This window comes from Bison bison, unplaced genomic scaffold (assembly GCF_000754665.1).
Source record: "Bison bison bison isolate TAMUID 2011002044 unplaced genomic scaffold, Bison_UMD1.0 scf7180017864197, whole genome shotgun sequence".
NCBI classification, from domain to species: Eukaryota; Metazoa; Chordata; class Mammalia; order Artiodactyla; family Bovidae; genus Bison; species Bison bison.
Genome location: NW_011494769.1, coordinates 947,894 through 968,402, shown reverse-complemented (window position 1 = coordinate 968,402; position 20,509 = coordinate 947,894). Strand labels below are relative to the sequence as shown.

At 42.0% G+C, this 20,509-nt stretch overlaps 1 protein-coding gene across 1 annotated transcript in view; it reads left to right on the top strand.

The window, feature by feature from the left end:
* RYR3 (ryanodine receptor 3) overlaps positions 1-20,509 on the top strand; it is a 567,299-nt gene that overhangs the window by 289,504 nt on the left and 257,286 nt on the right. The window contains exons 13-16 of the mRNA XM_010844173.1: positions 9,609-9,777; positions 11,122-11,257; positions 14,729-14,824; positions 16,263-16,381. Coding sequence (XP_010842475.1) covers positions 9,609-9,777; positions 11,122-11,257; positions 14,729-14,824; positions 16,263-16,381 — 520 coding nt within the window. The remainder of the gene's footprint in view (positions 1-9,608; positions 9,778-11,121; positions 11,258-14,728; positions 14,825-16,262; positions 16,382-20,509) is intronic.

The following is a 20,509-nucleotide window of genomic DNA, read 5'->3' as shown; positions in this document are numbered from 1 at the left end:
ACATTGGCTCCACAAATGAAAAACCCTTCACCAACACAATTTCTAATTAGCCCATTATACTTATACTAATAGTTTTCTAACTTTTCTAAGGAACCTGTTTTTAGAAGGTTTAAAGCATCTTGTGCCTCTCACGGTTGGGAGGCTGTGAGCGATCACATGTGGCCGGACAAGCCTGTCAGGCAGGCCAGAGAACCTTCAGAGGAGTTTGTAGGTTAAAACACTCTTATCACGCCCAGGAATTATTATAAACTGGAGCTCTAAGTTAACTCCTTCTCCAAAAGAGGTGGTGGGGGACAGCCCCCCCGTAAAGTCAGAGGTGTAGGTAAGAGCACAAAGTAGTAAAGTAGGCAGGCTCTGGTTATGGGGGTAGACGCTCGAGGATTTCCAGGGGGACTCCTGAGGCTCGATCCCGCCTTTGCGTATGTCGAGCCTCCTTCCTCATGACCTTTGCCATGGGCGGAGTACCTCACTCTGGCCCCCAACACCAATGAGTCTGTTCTTCACATCAAGTGGCCAAAGTATTGGAACTTCAGTTTTAGCATTAGTCCTTCCAATGAATATTTAGAACTGATTTCCTTTAGGATTGACTGGTTTGAACTCCTTGCAGTCCAAGGGACTCAAGAATCTTCTCCAGCACCACAGTTCAAAAGCATCAGTTCTCTAGTGCTCAGCCTTCTTTATGGTCCAACTCTCACATCTATACATGACTACTGGAAAAACCATAGCTTTGACTAGACGGACCTTTGTCAGCAAAGTAATATCTCTGCTTTTTAATATACTGACTAGGTTTGTCATAGCTTTTCTTCCAAGGAGCACGTGTCTTTTAATTTTATGGCTGCAGTCACCATCTGCAGTGGTTTTGGAGCCCAAGGAAATAAAGTCTCTTACTGTTTCCATTGTTTGCCCATCTATTTGCCATGAAGTGATCAGACCAGATGCCATGATCTTTGTTTTCTGAATGTTGAGTTTTAAGCCAGCTTTTTCACCTTCCTGTTTCAGCTTCATCAAGAGGCTATTTAGTTCTCTTCATTTTCTGCCATAAGGGTGGTGTCATCTGCATATCCGAGGTTATTGATATTTCTCCCCATAATCTTCATTCCAGCTTGTGCTTCATCCAGCCTGGCATTTCTCATGATGGACTGTGCATATAAGTTAAATAAGCAGGGGGACAATATACAGCCTCGATATACTCATTTCCCAATTTTGAACCAGTGCATTGTTCCATGTCCAGTTCTAACTGTTGCTTCTTGACCTGCATACAGGTTTCTCAGAAGGCAGGTAAGGTAGTCTGGTATTCCCATCTCCTTAAGAATTTTCCATGGTTTATTGTGATCCACACAGTCAAAGGCTTTAACATAGTCAGTGAAGCAGAAGTAGATGATTTTCTGGAATTCTCTTGCTTTTTTGATTATCCAATGGATGTTGGCAATTTGATCTCTGGTTCCTCTGCCTTTTCTAAATCCAGCTTGAACATCTGGAACCTCTTGGTTCATGTACTGTTGAAGCCTGACTTGGAGAATTTTAAGCATTACTTTGCATGTGCGATGAGTGCAGTTGTGTGGTAGTTTGAACATTCTTTGACATTGCCTTTCTTTGGGATTGGAGTGAAAACCGACCTTTTCCCGTCCTGTGGCCACTGCTGAGTTTTCCAAATTTGCTGGCATATTGAGTGCAAGAGTTTAACAGCATCGTCTTTTAGGACTTGAAATAGCTCAGCTGGAATTCTATTACTTCCACTAGCTTTGTTCATAGTGATGCTTCGGAAGGCCCACTTGACTTCAAACTCCAGGATGTCTGGCTCTAGGTGAGTGATCACACCATCATGGTTATCTTTAAGATCTTTTTTGTTTAGTCCTTCTGTGTATTCTTGCCACCTCTTCTTAATATCTTCTGCTTCTGTTAGGTCCGTACCATTTCTGCCCTTTATTATGCCCATCTTTGTATGAAATATTCCCTTGGTATCTCTATCTTTCTTGAAGAGCTCTCTAGTCTTTCTCATTCTATTGTTTTCCTCTATTTCCTAGTATTGATCACTTAGAAAGGCTTTCTTATCTCTCCTTGCTGTCCTTTGGAATTCTGCATTCAGATGTGTATATTTTTCCTTTTCTCCTTTGCCTTTCGCTTCTCTTCTTTTCTCAGCTATTTGTAAGGCCTCCTCAGATAACCAAACAAAAACTTGCACACAAATGTTCGAAGCAGCATTACTCATAATAGACAAAAAGTGATAGCAATGTAAATGTCTATCAACTGACGAATGAATAAATAAAAGGTGCTATATCCATATACCAGAATATTATATGTCTGTAAAAAGGTATGAAGTTCTAACATACACTACAACATAAATGAACCTTGTAAACATGCTCAGTGAAAAAAAGCCAGTCGCAAAAGACTACATATTGTATTACTGCATTTATATGAAATATCTGAAATAGACAAATCTGTAGAAACAAAGTACATCTGGGAATGGTATGATAGCAGGTGATAAGGGGGATGGGATTTGAGGAAAAGCTGATGAAAAATTCTAAAATTGACTTAGGTCATGGTTGCACAACTCTGTAAATATACTAAAAACAATTGTACCGTTTGAATAGATTATGGTATAATACATGAACTATATTTCAATAAAGCTGTTATTTTTAAAAATTCAGTGGGAGTTACATGCCTAACAATGGGAAAATTATTTTTAAACAGCTTTATTGAGTTATAATTTGCATATCATAAAATCCATCCCTTTAAGTGTACAACTCAGTGAATTTTAATAAATGTATACAGCTGTACAGCCATTGTTACTATTCAGTTTTAGAACACTTTCATCACCCCAAAAGGATTCCTTATGCCTATTGCAGTTTATACTAGTTACCACTCCCGGCCCCAGGCAACCAATCATCTGCTTCTCTCACATTTTAATGCATTAAATTGATAAACCATACAATATGTGGTCTGTTGAATCTGGCCTTTACATTTAGCATTACATTTTTGAGGTTCATCCCTATTGCAATATGTAATGGTGTCCTGTCCCTTCTTATTGCTAAAAAGTATTTCTGTGAGTATGTTTTAAATACATATTACATATATAAATTGTACACACATACATACACAAAAAGGTGTGCTGCTGCTGCTGCTAAGTCGCTTCAGTCGTGTCCGACTCTGTGCGACCCCATAGACGACAGCCCACCAGGCTCCCCCGTCCCTGGGATTCTCCAGGCAAGAACACTGGAGCGGATTGCCATTTCCTTCTCCAATGCATGAAAGTGAGAAGTGAAAGTGAAGTCGCTCAGTCATGTCTGACCCTCAGCGACCCCATGGACTGCAGCCTTCCAGGCTCCTCCATCCATGGGACTTTCCAGGCAAGCGTACTGGAGTTGGTGCCATCGCCTTCTCTGACAAAAACATATACATGTATGTATATATATATATGATTGTGTGTGTGTGTGTGTATATATATATGGAGAGAGAGAGATACACAAGTATACTCATCTCACATACTAAAACATGTTTATAGTAAAATAGCACTATCTTGATTAATATACCTTTATAATAAGTATTAAAATCAGATAGAGTCCTCCTACAATGTTGTACTTTTTTTGATATTATTTTAATCCTTTGCATTCCCATATAAATTTAAGGGTGAATTTATCAATTTTTGTAAGAAAGCCTGCAGGGATTTTGATAGATATTGCAAAGGATCTACACATCAATTTTGGGAAACTTTTATCTTAATAAATCTTTCAGTCCATAAACACAGAATGTCTGTCCATTCATTTATTCTTCTTGGATTCCTTTCAACACGATATTAGAATTTCCAGTATGTAAATCTTACACTTTTTTTTATGAAATGTATACAGTATTTATTTTTGATGCAACTACAAATGGAGGTGTTTTCTTAATTTCATTCATTTTTTCTTAATTTCATTTCAGATTGTTCACTGCGGGTGTCTATAAATACTGACATGGAGAAACTGAGTTTTTAACATGTCAGCCATGTATCCTATGACCTAGATGAAATTTTTTATTATAGCGAGGGTATTTTTTGGTGTGGATTCTTTAGAATTTTCTACATACAGGATCGTGTCATCTGTGAATAAAAGGAGTGGTTTTTTCCTTTCCAATAAGAATGAATGTCCTTCATTTCTATTTTATTTTGCATGATTGCCCTGGATAGAACATCTACTACAATATGAAATAAAGTAGAGAGAACAGACATCCTTGTCTTGTTCTTGATCTTAGTGGGAAAACATTTGGTCTTTGACTATTAAGTTTGGTACTTACTTGCAGAATTTTCGTAGATGTCTTTTGTCAAGTTGAGGAAGTTCTCTTCTACTTCTAGCTTGATGAGAGCTTTTTATATTGAATGAATGTTAGTTAGATTTTGTCAAATTCTTTCTGTCTATTGAGTTGATGGTGTGGTTTTGTCCTTTATATAGTTTATTACATTATCTGCTTGAGAATGTGATTGAAATCAGTATTATTGTTGAATTGTCTATTTCTCCCTCAATTCTGTCAATTTTTACTGCACATATTTTGGTCTCTGTTACTGGGTGCTTTGAAAGTGAAAGTATTAGTCACTCAGTCACATCCGACTCTGCAGTCCCATGGAGTGTAGCCCATCAGGCTCCTCTGTCCATGGAATTTTCCAGGCAAGAATACTGGCGTGGGTAGCCTTTCCCTTCTCCAGGGGATCTTCTCAATGCAGGGATCAAACCTAGATTTCCCACACTGCATGCAGATTCTTTACCATCTGAGCCACCAAGGAGTTTATAATAAATATATCTTCCTCCCAAACTCATTCTTATAAAATATCGCCCTCTTTTCTTTTTTTTTTAAATTATCCCCAAGTGTTTCTTTTCTTTGAAATTGAAATAGTTGATTTACAATATTATATTGGTTTCAGATGTACACTGTGATGACTCAGTTTTGAAGATTACATTTCATTATAAGTTATCACAGGATAATGGCTATAACTTCCTGTGCTATGCAATATATCTTTGTTGCTTATGTATTTTATACATAATAGTTTGTATCTGATAATCCCATACCCCTATTTTGCCCCTCCCCACATCCTTTTCCCCTTTGTTAACTACAAATTTGTTTTCTGTGTCTGTGAGTCTGTGTTATATATACATTGATTTGTATTATTTTTTTAGGTTCCACATATAAGCGATATTATATAGTATTTGTGTTTTCCTGTGTGACTTGTTTCACCCTGAATAATATTCTCTAGGCCCATCTGTTTTGCTGTAAATGGCAGAAGGTTATTCTTTTTTATGGCTGAGTCCCTCTTTATGTGAATATTTTTTGTCTCAATTTATTTTGTAGAGCCGCTCCAGCTGTCTCACACGCTAGTTACAGTTACTGTTTGCATGGTGTATCTCAGTCCTTTCACTCTCAACTTATTTGCGTCTTTGAATTGGAAATGTGTCTTGTAGATAGCATACCGTGAACCTTTTTTTTCCCCCAAAATGCCGTCTGACTGTCTCTTCCTTTTACTGGTGTGTGTAATCAATTTATAGATAGTGTAATTATTCAGATGATTGGTTTCATGTGTGCCATTTTGCCATTTGATTTTTATATGTCTTTTTGTTCCTCTATTCTTCCTTAACTGCTTTCTTTTGTGTTAAATTGACATTTTCTAGTACTATTTTAATTCCTTTGAGTGTTTTTAACTACTTTTTTAAGTTATATTCTTAGTTGCTCTAGGGAACTTAGTATGTCTTTGATACGAAATAATCTACTTCACATTAATATGAATTTAACAAGTAAATCAACTTTGCTCCAATATTGTTCTCTTCTCTCAACTCCTTTGTGACAATACTGATATATATATATATATATATATATATATATTATAGCTTCATGTGGTATAAGCCCAGCAATACAGTTTTATAATTATTGTTTTATGCATTTTTAATTAGGTATAAGACCAAAAAAGAGAAACATTGGTACATATTCATATTGTTTTACATTGAACTGCATAGTAACCTTTACCACTGCTCTTTATTTCTCAGGATGGATTCTAGTAAGTGTCTCATGTCATTGACTTTCAGCTTGGAGTACTTATTTCTTGTGGGGCAAGCCTCCTACCCTTTGCTGATAGACCTGTGTGTGGGTTGGATAATATGTCCAAAGGTCAGGCAGTTTTAAGTTCATCCTGAATTTTACTTTCTGCTTGCACAAGGCTTCATCATATTCAGCCAGAGATGAATAATACCTGGGGCCCCCTCTGTTTCTTCCCGAGTGTGTCTGTCTGGGACCTTGCACATGGCCTGCCTCACCCTGTTAGACCTTCTTTTCCTTGGAGCTAGGGGAGAGGACCAGAGAAGGCAATGGCACCCCACTCCAGTACTCTTGCCTGGAAAATCCCATGGACGGAGGAGCCTGGTAGGCTGCAGTCCATGGGGTTGCACAGAGTCAGACACGACTGAAGCGACTTCACTTTCACTTTCTACTTTCATGCATTAGAGAAGGAAATGGCAACCCACTCCAGTGTTCTTGCCTGGAGAATCCCAGGGACGGGGGAGCCTGGGGGGCTGCCGTCTATGGGGTCGAACAGAGTCGGACACGACTGAAGCAACTTAGCAGCAGCAGGGGAGAGGATGGGAACTATCTCAGGTTGAAATATCATAGATTCCCACTGTTCTTACCAAGGTTCATTATTAAAAGAAAAAAACATACTTCTCAATTTCCTGTATACCTTTGGTCAGTTTCCAGAATCCTAAAAGTTTTTTGGATGATTTTGTCCAATTTTGTCACTTTTATTGGGAGAAAGAACTCACTGAGCTCCTCATTTCTGGAAGCCCCACCTTCAGTGGAAGAGATTCTTGATTCTCCCTGACACAGGATGTTTTACAAGAAAGGAGGGCTAATGAATAGCAAACCAGTACAGCAGAGGTGAGGGCTACAAAAGCCACGGTGCTTACATTTTGCAAGAGTTGGAAAGTGATGGATGACAGCATAATTTGGAAATAAATTCTCCTCTCTCACCCCTTTTGAGAAACCAACAGTGCATGTGATGTACAAATGGAAACCAGAGAGATTGACCTTCTGCAAGAACAAGTTAAAGGAATAAAGAATGAAGAATAAAGAACAATGAAGAAGATAATGTTTAAGTTTCCTGTACTGTCTCATCATCCCCTGTGTGGTTGTTGGGAAGTGTCCCATAGGACAAATGAACAGTGTGATGGACCAAGGAGTCTCAGATGTCCTGCTGGAGAGAGAAGATGCTATCCAGCTGTCCTCTGAGTTTCGCTTTTGGAGGGGAATGATATATAAATAATTATGGTAACTGTATGGTAAATGGGAGAAGGCAATGGCACCCCACTCCAGTACTCTTGCCCAGAAAATCCCATGGATGGAGGAGCCTGGTAGGCTGCAGTCCACGGGGTCGCACAGAGTCAGACACGACTGAAGCGACATCACTTTCACTTTCTACTTTCATGCATTAGAGAAGGAAATGGCAACCCACTCCAGTGTTCTTGCCTGGAGAATCCCATGGATGGAGAAGCCTGGTAGGCTGCAGTCCATGGGGTCGCACAGAGTCAGACACGACTGAAGCGACTTAGCAGCAGCAGCAGCAGTGTGGTAAGTACTCAGAATCACCTGAGCTTTTACTTAAGAAAAGAAGTCCTTGTCAAAGATCTGAGAACATAATGGGACAGTGGCTGTAGGGGCCAGAGGAAGGCTGAGCTGAGACGGGAGCCAGTTGTAATTAGTTCTGAACTACGGCATCCTCTTGTCCCTGTCCATCTAGATCCATCTGGGTCTCCTCCCCCAAGGTTCTGGAGTAGACTGCAAGCATCATGAAGCCATTCAGAGGATGCGTCCACAATGCCAAGCACGTATTATGTGTTCTCCTTTGAAGGAAGGAGGCATTCTCCCTGGAGGATTGTCAGATTGATGTTTCTTCAAGAGGCAAGATGAAGTGATCCAGCACTGAGAACCCACAGGAAAAAAAAATTAGCCCCAGAAGGATCCTGGCAAACATAGTGTCTACCTTCCTATGTCTCAGTTAAATTGAAGCACAGGAGTCTTAGCGGCATTCCAAGGACCTCACAGTTAAATGGCAGTGACTGTAACCTGGGCTTTCCCACCCTCTGTATACTGATGTGCTGCCCCATCAAGCTACAGAAATGCCTACAGACCTCTTCTCTCATCCTCATTTCTCATCACACGAGGACATACTCTTCACTTGACTGGCCTGAGTGTCTCTGATATATGGAAAGTATTAAATTTTTAAAAAGAGAGGGAGAGAAAAAAAACTCTGCAACTAGCTCAGAAATATTGAGGAAAACGTATTCATTCTTACTGAACGTGGAACTGGGGAGTCATTCCTGATTGAGTTCTCTCTCCCAAACCTTCACCTCATATCCATGTGGGATTCTCTTCCTCACTGTCTCTGAATCCAATAATATCCCAGAGAATGTTTAATAATCACTTCCTGAGCACCTGCCGTGGGCAGAGGACACACTGCTGAGAAGTGCCTCCTGCCTGTAATTCACTCTTTCTCTCATTGTGTGCACTTGGCATTTTTATACAGAAGTGGAATTACTGTCATCTCATGACCTGAATATTTTCAGGACTTGTTTATAAGCTTTGTCTGAGGCCTAGCTCACAATCTTTTCTTTAGCTTGTGTCCAGACAGATATGTAAGCACATCTTCAGTAAATGTAAAGGACGGCTCATTAGAAATTGACCACAGAGGAAAACCCCTGATGTTATTTACTCACAGAATAAGTTCCCATTCCACTAGGGTCTCGACAGTGGGCTCTCAGATTCAGTTTCATGGACTGCATCCACTCCCGCTTCCTCTTCTTAGCCTTGGCCTCTGAAAAGCTCACCAGTGTACCTCTCAAGGAGACGGGAAAACAAAGGGTCATTTTGTCATCTGTGGAGGTTTGTGGCCTCTCTGTGTTGGAAGGACTCAGTTATAAGATTTGTTTGGAAAATTATGACATAGGGAGTCAGACCCACATACATATAGGATAGGAGGAACACAACAGGGGGAGATGGTGGGGGTGTTGAAGCAGAGAAGAAGAATGTTGAGAGATGGGACACTGGTGGGGGGTGGAAAAACAGAGACAGGCCACACAGAGGAAGTTGAAAGGAGAGACAGAGCAGGGAAGACATCAACACATCAACAAATAGGGCGCCTGCAAACATACAAACATTAAGAGGAAAACACCCACAGAGATATCACAAAGACACGTGGGGGAGACAAAAGACAAAGATGTAGGTGGAGGAAGAGACCAGTGATGAAACCCCTTCCAGCTGATGCTTAACCTGTCTCAGGAACATGTGGTAGTCTAAAAGAACTATGGGTTAATAATTATCTATAAAAGTACTTCTACCTAAAAAGACCTGGCAGACAGCCAGGGATCCTTTCCATTGATTTATAAAATGGTTTGAAAATTGAATCAGCAATTCCTTCCCATTATGCTGTTTGTCAGCAAACTTCAATTCGAGGTTATCTGTACAGCGACTATCCCAGGTGCCCAACAACCATACCAGTCGCTGTGCCCAGTTCAGGGCAGGGAGGAGCTAGGACCTAGTGGACGCTTGTCAGGGTCCTGCTAGAGACCCGCTGCCTAAGCCATGTCCATCTGTGGTTTCAGTGGAAACAGTCGCACAGCTGCCCCGGTCACCCTGCCAATAGAAGAGGTCCTGCAGACCTTACATGACCTGATTGCCTACTTCCAGCCCCCGGAGGAGGGGATGCAGCATGAAGGCAAGCAGAACAAGCTCCGCTCACTCAAAAACAGACAGAATCTTTTCAAGGAAGAGGTAAGTCCAAAACATTAAAAAGTGAGATGCTTTTTGTGTCCAGAGCTAAAAGTACCCTGATGACTGCAGTTTAGAGTCTCCATGCAGTCTCTGTCTCCATGCATGCATGTGTTCTAGAAAGAGAGAAGAGCAAAGAGAGAAAGTTGGAAAGAAAAAGATCCATTGGGAGTTACCCTTTCCTGTCAGTACCCGGATCACATTAGCAGCAAACATTGTCATGCTTGTACTTTGGTACATTCAAACCAGATTAATTTAAAGCTTCAGTGTCACCTATGTATCCAAAATTGGTCTTTCGTAAAATCTCAGCTATGACAGTATGGCATTAGCTGTGATTCCCAAATTTTGGAAGGTATGAGAATTATCTTAGAACTTTATTGGAAAAATATGAATTCCCAGGTTCCACCACATCAGAAATGCCTGGGGAGCTGGTTTAAGAGATACGGATGCTACTATGTCTCAAGGTGAACTTGAGCATCTGAGTCACGAGGGATGGGCATAGATACGGGGAAAATACTAACTTGGGGCTCAAGGAGTCCTGGCCCTAGTTCTGGCTTCATCCCTGGCTGTGTGTGATCTTAGATCACATGGCTTTTCTGAGCTTGGACATGATGATTTGGCATTAATTTTAAGGCCATGGTCATATTCCTGCAGCCTTGCATTCCTGTGGACAGGGCTTGTCCTTTGGGCATTTCTAAAGTGTGGGAAGTAGACCTGTCCCTACTGAGCCTTCTGATGTGAGCAGACTTTGGCTGGGGGAACTTTCTGTGTGCCTTTATAGGCTGTTGAAACTACACTTAACATTTCCCTCCTGCTCTTTAAGAACAGCTGGGCACAGATGTTTTTAGTGGGTGGCATAGTACTGTAAATTAGATGGAAAGGTCGTTTTAGAAAATCCTCTTTTAGTCTTATTGTCTCTAAATTCCCTTTTTGGAGCAGATGGGGAGATGCACAAGTTTGCATCTTAAAGAAAAATAGATCCTATATCCAAGGGCTGTTTCTAGGTGAGTCAGAATCATTTCACACCAGACAGAGCAGGCTTCTGTGAGACTCATTCGTGTTCCCTCTTCCTCACTACGTCCTTGGTTTAAGTTAAACACGTGGGGGCAAGCCTGTCAGAGGAGACTGCTGACTCACTTCCAGAATGGATGCTATTTAGGTCTCTGAGGCATAGACATGCATATTTTGTTTTGGGGAGGAAAAAACAAAACCCAAATTGGCACCGTGAAGGTCTGTTTGTACATTAGTATCACCAGCTTTGAAAGGTGAATGATATGGGAGAGGAAAGAACAAAAGGGATCCTGAGATCTTACGTATTTTTACTTTTTTCCCAACTCGCCTTCACAGGGAATGTTAGCCCTTGTGTTAAACTGCATTGATCGCTTAAATATCTACAATAGCATAGCACACTTTGCAGGGATCGCCAGGGAGGAGAGTGGAATGGCCTGGAAAGAAATTCTGAACCTTCTCTACAAATTGCTCGGTAAGTACATGCCCAGAGCTCTCTCCCTGGGCAGGTGGCTGTGGAGGTCTATAGGCATTTTTGTTCCGGGAAGGGGGAGCCCAAAAGGGGACTCTTATCTAACATTCAGAAATGAGTGGTCTAGATATATGTGCTAACAAAACAAGAGAATTTGTTGGGAAGGGGCACCTGGATGGAGAGGAGAGTTAGGGAACCCGGGAGGACTGCTCTGTCATGTGGCTCACAGTCTAGGGTCCTATGGTAATGGGATTAGTTTCCAGGTTGTCTCTGGCCAATCACTCTTACTCGCGTTCTCCCTGGTCGTGCATGCATTGCTCAGCCAAGATGGATTCCAGCAAGGAGGATTCTGGGAGGTCAGTAGGATATGTGATGTCTCCTTTTGACCTTTCCAAAATTCTTCCTGTTGGTGGTGCTTTGTTAGTTCTATGTTCCTTACCAGGATCTCCTATTGTAAAATAACTCATGCAACTGATTACTGTGGTGCCTGGCCAGGGTGGGTGGTTTCAGCCAATGTTTCCCTTAACATTTTCATGGAACAAACTGCTATTGTCATCCAGCCTCATTCCTTGGAAGATTGTGTTAACCACTTGATTCTAACCCAGTGGATTATCAAGTCAACCCTGAATATTCATTGGAAGGACATGCTGAAGCTGATGCTCCAATACTTTGGCCACCTGATGCGAAGAGCCAATTCACTGGAAAGACCCTGATGCTGGAAAAGATTGAGCACAAGAAGAGAAGGGGGAGACAGAGGATGAGATGGTTGGATGGCATCACTGACTCAGTGGACATGAGTTTGAGCAAGCTCTGGGAGATAGTGAAGGACAGGGAAGCCTGGTGTGCTGCAGTTGATGGGGTTACAGAGAGTCAGACATGAGTTGGCGACTGAACAACAACTAACCCAGCCATTCATTATGTTAACTGGTAACTTATTTTACTTTCCAAAATGACAGCAACTGGAAGCAAATGGTGATTGGTTTTATCAAACTACCTGTGAAGCACTTGGCAGTTTCTTACACTCCCTGAACCTCATCATTAAAATGAGAGAACAAGGCAAAAATATGTTTAACATACCCTCCAGTTCCAGACTTCTGACACCTGCAGTCAGAGGATGTCTACTCTCTTCAAAAGTGTACCCTTTCACTGTCCACTTGTTGGGCAGTCATGATTCCTGCTGTTTTGGCCTGTTTTTATTTCATTTTGGTGGAAAGAAAAAGGAAATTGAGTAGAGATGTTCCAGCATCCAATCTTTCTTCTCACAACTCTGAATGCATGGTGACCTTCCAGTGCCTGCTGTAACCAATGCCACATGGACCCAGGCTGCCAGCCTGTGGGAAGAAGACAGTGCAAGATAGTATTGGCCTCTGCAAGAAGGTGGCCACCGATAATGATTTGGCCATGGTAACAGGGCAGCATTTTAGGGCTTTTCTCTGATGTAAATGTTCCATTGAGAGGAAATCCATGGAAAGTTGAGCAGGTCAGAGGGAAGCCTGGAGAAATCAGGTCAGATTCATTCAAGTTGTCAAGGGTCAAGCTGATTAGATTGTGACTGTACTGAGTGACCTCATAAAGTCTCTTCCAACTCTTAACATTTTATGATATGGCTTAAACTCAGTAGTAATTATTACAACAATAGTAGCTAACATTTGTTGATGCCAGGCAGTAGGATATCTCTTTTTGATCCTCAGAGCAACACTGTGAGGTGTAGGTACTCTGACCATTTTATTGAAGAATCTGATGCTCAGAAATGTTCATAACTCATCCAGGGTCATACATGTTAGAAGAGTGATGGAACTATGGCTTGAGTCCAGACAGCCTGGCTGCAGAGCCTCAAGCTCAACCCCCTAGTTGTTCATTCACTAAGTCACGTCTGACTCTTTGCAACCCCATAGGTTACCACATGCCAGGCTTCCCTGTCTCTCACTATCTCCCAGAGTTTGCTCAAACTCATACCCATTGAATCAATGATGCCATCCAACCATCGCATCCTCTGTCACCCCCTTCTCCTCCTGCTCTCTTTCTTTCCCAGCATCAGGGTCTTTTTCAGTGAGTCTGTTCTTCACATCAGGTGGCCAAAGTATAGGAGCTTCAGCTTCAGCATCAGTCTTTCCAATGAATATTCAGGGTTGATTTCCTTTGGGATTGACTGGTTTGATCTTGTTATGGCTGATCTGAGAAGCAGGATAGGAGATCAGACTGAATTCTGGCCTTTGATGGCTGTGGAGGTACGAAGCAGAGGTCCTGAGGAAGAATTTCCTTATCCAAATACCTTACAAATGTTTGTGAATACCACAGTCTTTGAAAACCAGCAGCATGATGAGAAAGCCTCAGGGCCAATCAGTTTACATGGACTTATTCCAGAGTCCCGTCCATAGTACTGGCCTATGGAGGGAAGGCTACTTGGTCTTATAGTGAAAATCTAGTGACAGCATATTCTCTGTCTACCTTTTCAGTATCATCTACCAGTGGTCCTCAAAGATGAACAGGCCTCAGAATTAGCTGGAGGGCTGGTTAGAACACAGATACTGGGCCCATTCCTGGAGTTTCTGTTTCAGTAGACATAGGACAAGGCCACGAATTTGTGTTTTTTAACACGTTCTCAGGTGATACTGACATTCCTATCCGGGGATCACACTTTGAGAACCACTGTCGTGTACTGATGCATTTTAGATATTTTAGAGTTTCATGTTTTGTTATTACTTGCCTAGTTTAGCCAACCCTTTCAATTGTACTCATTTGGATGCCTTCTTTTAGCAGTAAAGAATAGCAAGTATTTAGCTAGATTTATGGAGAAGGCAATGGCAACCCACTCCAGTACTCTTGCCTGGAAAATCCCATGGGCGGAGGAGCCTGGAAGGCTGCAGTCCATGGGGTTGCGAAGAGTTGGTCACGACTGAGCGACTTCACTTTCACTTTTCATTTTCATGCATTGGAGAAGGAAATGGCAACCCACTCCAGTGTTCTTGCCAGGAGAATCCCAGGGACAGGGGAGCCTGGTGGGCTACCATCTTTGGGGTCGCACAGAGTCAGACACAACTGAAGTGACAGCAGCAGCAGCAGCAGCTAGATTTAAGAAAACGTTAGAGGAAATTGAGTTCTGAAGCCAGCAACCAAGCAGATATTGTTTTTTTTGCTTATCACTACCTAAAATAATTTTTTTTTAATCTGTGTATATTTTGTCTCTCTCTCCCATTTCACAAAGGCAGGGAATCTGTTGTTGTGTTCCCACTGACTTTTCCCAGCAAGTAGACAGATGCCTCATACACTGTGGAATCTCTGGAAATATTTGAATGAATGGTAGATTTTTTTTGCTCTTCGAAATGTAGAGACAGGAATGTATCAAAAGGCTTGGGAGGGGAAGGGGACTATTTCATTCTTTCTAATTGCTAAGCAGATGGGAGTATTCAACAGCATCCCGTTCCCATCACTGTGCCCTTTAACCTACATGATCAAACATGTTCTCATTCACAGCTGCTCTTATTCGTGGAAACAGAAACAACTGTGCTCAATTCTCCAATAACCTTGATTGGCTGATCAGCAAATTGGACAGACTAGAATCTTCCTCAGGTAGGATTTGACAGGAAACACAATGGGAGAAGGTGGGGTTTTTTGTTTGTTTGTTTCTGTTTAAAAGAGAGAGAAAGTTTAATCTCTGAACAATTCTGCCCCACCCCCCACCCCCCAACACACACACACTGGATTGCAGGCAATCCTCAGTAATTACTTCAACAAAAGAAACACAACCCTAAATCTTCCTGGCACTCTTAAAACTTTGTCGATTAACTTCAAGCCAGCGTCCAAACTCTTTCTTTTCCTGCTTCATTTTTCACTTTGTGCCCTCATCTCCTCTCCCTGGGCCCTTGAATCATTCCCCACCCAGTCTGAACGTGGTCCTCTCAACTATTTAGAAGCAGGACTGAAAAATGACCAAGAACTTAGAGGAAATGATACTCCTCGTACCCCCGAGTCACCCTCAACATCATATCTAGAGCCCTTCTTGATGACTCACAGAGAACTTGAGCCAAGAAAAGTGGTCATCGTTACTAAGTGACCATGCCAAGAGGCTCTGCAGTTTGCTTCCTCAGAGATAAGAGAACGTGACAGGTGTGGGTCCCCCTCTGGGAAGCTGAAAGGTTTCAGTGCTCTTTTCATCATTTAGAGATGACAGGAGCTTGAACAGACAAGCCAAGGGAAAGCTCCTCTAAGGATCATCCGCCTCCACATATATCTTCTTCCTAAGCCTCTGTTTCCTTCAGTACCTCCTTTCAGGGCCAGACCACATTTTAGGGTAATTTATGAAAACCTTGGGGAAAAAAGAGAATCAAGAGGACTCTTCTCAATGAAACCTATAAAGATATTAGCCAACAACTTTCTGTGCATTTCCACCCCAGTGTTACATGCAGGTGCCAGGCTGCAAGGCCACCTGATCATTTTTCTTAACACCTTCGCTTAATACAGAAAACCATCCACTGTGCCCAGAAGAGGGGACAAAGCCCAGTAATCTTTATTTGGTGAGCTTACAGATTACTCATATACCATACCAGTGCATCTAAAAATATTCTGGAGTAATTCCTAGAAAAATTCTTTTTCAAGGAACATTCAAAGCATTTTCTAAATTATTTGAATGACCTTTAGAATTTTTAGTAAACTAGGTATCCCTTTTTCTGTTTTTAAATTAAGTATTGCTTGGTTTTATTGGGTTAAAAATTCTGTTCTAAAGCTGCTTCTCTATATTTTGACCCAGAAGGATCATGTCTTCGTCCAGGAAGAGGGAGGAGGGGTTAGTAATAAATAAACTCACCTCTAAATTACAGAGTGTTGCCCCAGGGGCTCCTGAAGTCTATCCGAGATGGCCGCATCTTTCTTCTGGCTGGAAATATTTAATAGATCCAAAGAATGATGGTATTCTGTCCCCTTAGGAGGATCATTTCTCTCTCAGGTTTCTAGTTCTAATTAGCTCTGCCGGTTATTTAATGTCCAAATGATTTTTGTGGCATGCATGCAGGTATCTTGGAAGTTTTGCACTGCATCCTCATTGAAAGCCCAGAAGCCTTAAACCTGATAGCAGAGGGCCACATCAAGTCCATCATCTCCCTGTTGGATAAGCACGGACGGAATCACAAGGTAGGTGTGGAAGGAATTCGGAACAGGGATTGACTTTACCTGACTTTTCCTTCCCTGCTGCTTAGTAACCCTTGTGTGTTATGGAGAGAGTATTGACTACTCTCTTTCTTGGCTTTGATTTTTTTTTTAAACAAATTTAAAAACAAAACAAACAAAAAAGAACCCTATGGAAACTGAAGTCCTAAAAGAGAGAGAGTGATGACTACTCTCTTTCTTGGCTTTGATTTAAAAATAAATTTTTAAAAAAAAATGTCTGGAAACTGAAGTCCTGAAAGACCTTTCCTTCTTAGGAGCACACTCTGAGCCAGTCACACAGGCCCTTGGGTGGTCCCCTCAGTTTCTACCAGCTTCCCAAGCCTGGCTCATCATTACCCCCTTAACACCCAGCTGGTTTGCGAGGCGTTCAGCTCTATACAGGGTCGGCTGCAGGAACTGATCCCACCCTGGAGTCTAGGAGCTTAGAAATGAAACAGCTAGTGCCAATTTTATAAAGAAGCTACACAGAAATCAGATTTAGGATAATGTAGAAAGTTTTGGCAACATGGCATGTTCTTAAATGAAATCAGAGTTGCCATGAGTCAAAGCAGGTGGAAAAAAAAAATGGGGTTTTCATGAACAAGCCAGAGGGGATGAGCGGTAGGGCTGTCCCCTGAGAGAAAACAGTTGCATGACCTTGAGCCCCCATCATTTCAGCTGTAAAATGAAGACAACGCCACCTCACTTACAAAGGCAGAATTCTGGGTCAAGTTTTTTGTTTTTTTTTTTAAGTTCTCTTAAAGTTCTAATTTCTCTATTTGTATGGAATTACATTTCTAAGACACCATGATCTCTGGGGATTAGTGTTAGCTGCTCAGTCGTGTCCGACTCTTTCTGACCCTATGGACCGTACCCCTCCAGGCTCCTCTGTCCATGGAATTTTCCAGGTGAGAATACTGGAGTGGGTTGCCATTCCCATCTCCAGGGGATCTTCCCAACCCAGGGATCAAACCTGGGTCTCCCACATTACAGGCAGATTCTTAACTATCTGAGCTATGAGGGAAGCATGATCTCAGGAAAGTCTATTAAAATATGTCTTATCCTGACCCACTGATATCTGCCCTGTACATGGAAGGCGATATCTTACTGACTCATTAGTGAGCAGGCAGGTACTATAAGGCTGAAGAGGAGCATTTCAAGATCAGGTGGCATATTTGGATGTGAGGGATAGCAGCTGGGCTCAGGCAGAGTGGAGAGAACACAGCTTGGTCACTGGCCCTCTCTGCTCAACCTCAGCTGGGGGGCACTGCACATCGGAGACATGTCTTGGAGTGGGGGGTCCAGGAGAACAAGCCTCTGCAGCACTACTCAGATGATATGTATCATCCTTAGGAAACAAACAAGCCATGGGCCTTTGCATCTATGAAATTGCTTGGCGAAAAACAGAAAGAAATATGGGGGGTTGGTAATTGCTTTCCCAAATGTGGTAAATCAAAAGCAGGCATGAGGCTCCTGCTTCAGCCCAGCTTCGCTATGTCTGAACATGCCCCTTCCCATCTGCGAAGTGTAATAAGAGTAATTGATAAGCACCCGAGTAACCCATGGCCTGAGTCGGGAGCCATGGGCACACGTCAAAAGGAGCTCTTAGAAAGCAAAGCCGCTCTCCTTTCATTGCTCCCGGGGCTGCTTTGTGATCATACTGCAGAACACACTTAGTAGATGACAAACTTTGTGATGGCTTCTTTCAGCCAAAAGCCACAAGCCCTTACTGGATTGTCGCTCAGTAATGGCAGCTGAATACTGTTCTGACCACGGTATGAGTATTCCACGGTTGAGAATACTGAAACCTTTTGTTGTTGTTGTTGTTGTTTAGTCGCTTAGTTGTATCTGACTCTTTGTGACCCCATGGGCTGCAGCACGCCAGGCTTTCCTGTCCTTCACTATCTCCTGGCGTATGCTCAAACTCACGTCCATTGAGTCGATGATGCTATCCAACCATCATATCCTCTGTCACCTCTTCTTCTCCTGCCTTCAATCTTTCCCAGCATCAGGGTCTTTTCCAATGAATTGACTCTTCGCATCAGGTGGCCAAAGTGTTGGAGCTTCAGCTTCAACACCAGACCTTCCAATGAATATTCAGAGTTGATTTCCTTTAGGACTGACTAGTTTGATCTCCTTGCTGTCCAAGGAACTCTCAATGCCTAGGGACTGAGGGCTAGGGAGCTTTATTATTGTGCTAGGAATCCATGCCTGGCCTGACATGTTACCTGAGTGTAGTAGCATAGTACTCTTACATCTTCCAGACTGAGAAGTTCTGGGCAATGATGTCAAAGCTGAGGCAATGTGATTGTGGTACAAAAAGAATCTCTTCTAGAATGTCCCATTTTTTTGTTTTCTGATGGATTTTTTGGATGGGGACTGGCTTGTCATGAATTCAGTTCCACTAGAGTTATTCATGTACATGACTTTTATTTTCAAGGGAAACCTAGTCTCAGATCATTACCAGGGATATTTGTGGTAGCTTGGCAAGGAATGCTGGGTGCAGACTAGACTTCCATTGCAGCATTGTATCTTAACTTGGAAAATGCCAAAGCAATGTTTTCCTATCTAGGCTGCTCTGTTTTCCATAGTCCCAGGTGTCCAGACACCTCTGACCTATTCACTTAGGTTTCTGTGACGAGAGTGATTCAAAATACATAGAATTTTAGAGCCCAGGGCACCTCACAACGCCTCCAAAAACAGTGATGGTGATGATAATGATAGTGTACATTTATTTTGCGTCTGACAAATACCAGGTGCTGTGCTCAGTGTTCGCATGCATTTTCTTTCTTCCTTGTTATTATTCCATGAAGTATTATTTCCACTTGAGGCGAAAACAAGGCCAGTGTATATGACACCTTAAAATATTAACTAAGGTTGCCAGACAAACCAGGACCATAATTTAGGTCTCCAACAGTAAGTTCAGTATTCTTTCCAGTGTTTCTCAAGCTGTAGTCTGGCATGTTCTATGAGACTATGTTTAATTTTGTGTTCCAGTTTTTTTTTATTATTATTATATAAATATAAAACTTTTCACAGTAAAAAAATTCACAATCAGAAACCATTTCGTATAGTAAGTTAGAATTTCTCAGACTGGAATTTGAGAGTTCCTGTGGGTCCATGAAGGTGGTCTTCAGGACCATGACATTTTTTGTTAAAGGTTTATAGATATAGTGGGTTTGAGAAACATCCTTACTGTACCGCGTCTCCTCCATTCATATGTTTAGAAAGGAAAGGCATTCTTTGCTTCCGTTCTGAGCTCCCTCAGGGCTCACCATTCCAGTAGCTATACTGTGATGGCTGTGACATCCTTTGTTTACTGATATGGCAAGTAATATTTTAGTTCTCAGCTCTATACTGGCTGTGAAAAGTGTTGCCAGTCATCTAAAGCATGATCAAATTTAGGTCAAAAAGTTAGAGAGAAAGCACAATCTTTGGAGTAAAAAGGACAGAAGTGGGGTGTGCTGCCCCAGTTTCTGAATGGACTCCACCCCCATGACCTCACAAGTGACGAGGCTTACTCATCCTCAGCATCTCCTCACTTTCTACTTTTCCAGATCCCATCAAAATTCTCTTTGCCTTCAGAACAGTTCAGATGCCACCCTCTCCATGAATCTTACTCTGAATCCCAGCTGGATGTGATCTCCTCTCCTCCCCTGTACACCATGCACTTTGTTCCATGGTGTTTCCAATCTGCCTTTCCAGATATATTATGTGTATATTTCTCTCAGAGACTAAGGACCTTGTGATCCCTGTAGTGCCCAGCTCACATGTTACACACAGCAGGCATCTAATACATGTTTTTGAGGGTGTGATTAAAAAAAAAGAGGAATGGATGAGTAGACCCACCATCTCCTCCTGTCTCATCTTGAATGGATGGAAGCTCACAAATGCACCCAAGTCTCATCTCATCCAACAGATGGCTGTTGGTAGTAAGAGACACACTTACTATGTTGGTGGCACCAATTTTATAGAGTAAAAAGGACAACTGTTGAATATTCTGACAGCAACCCTCTAAATTTTTCCATGAAGTAAGATTCTAATAATACAAATAAAGTATGCCCTTTTCCCTCGTCCCTGCAACCTAACGTACTTCACACCTGCTCCATGTTA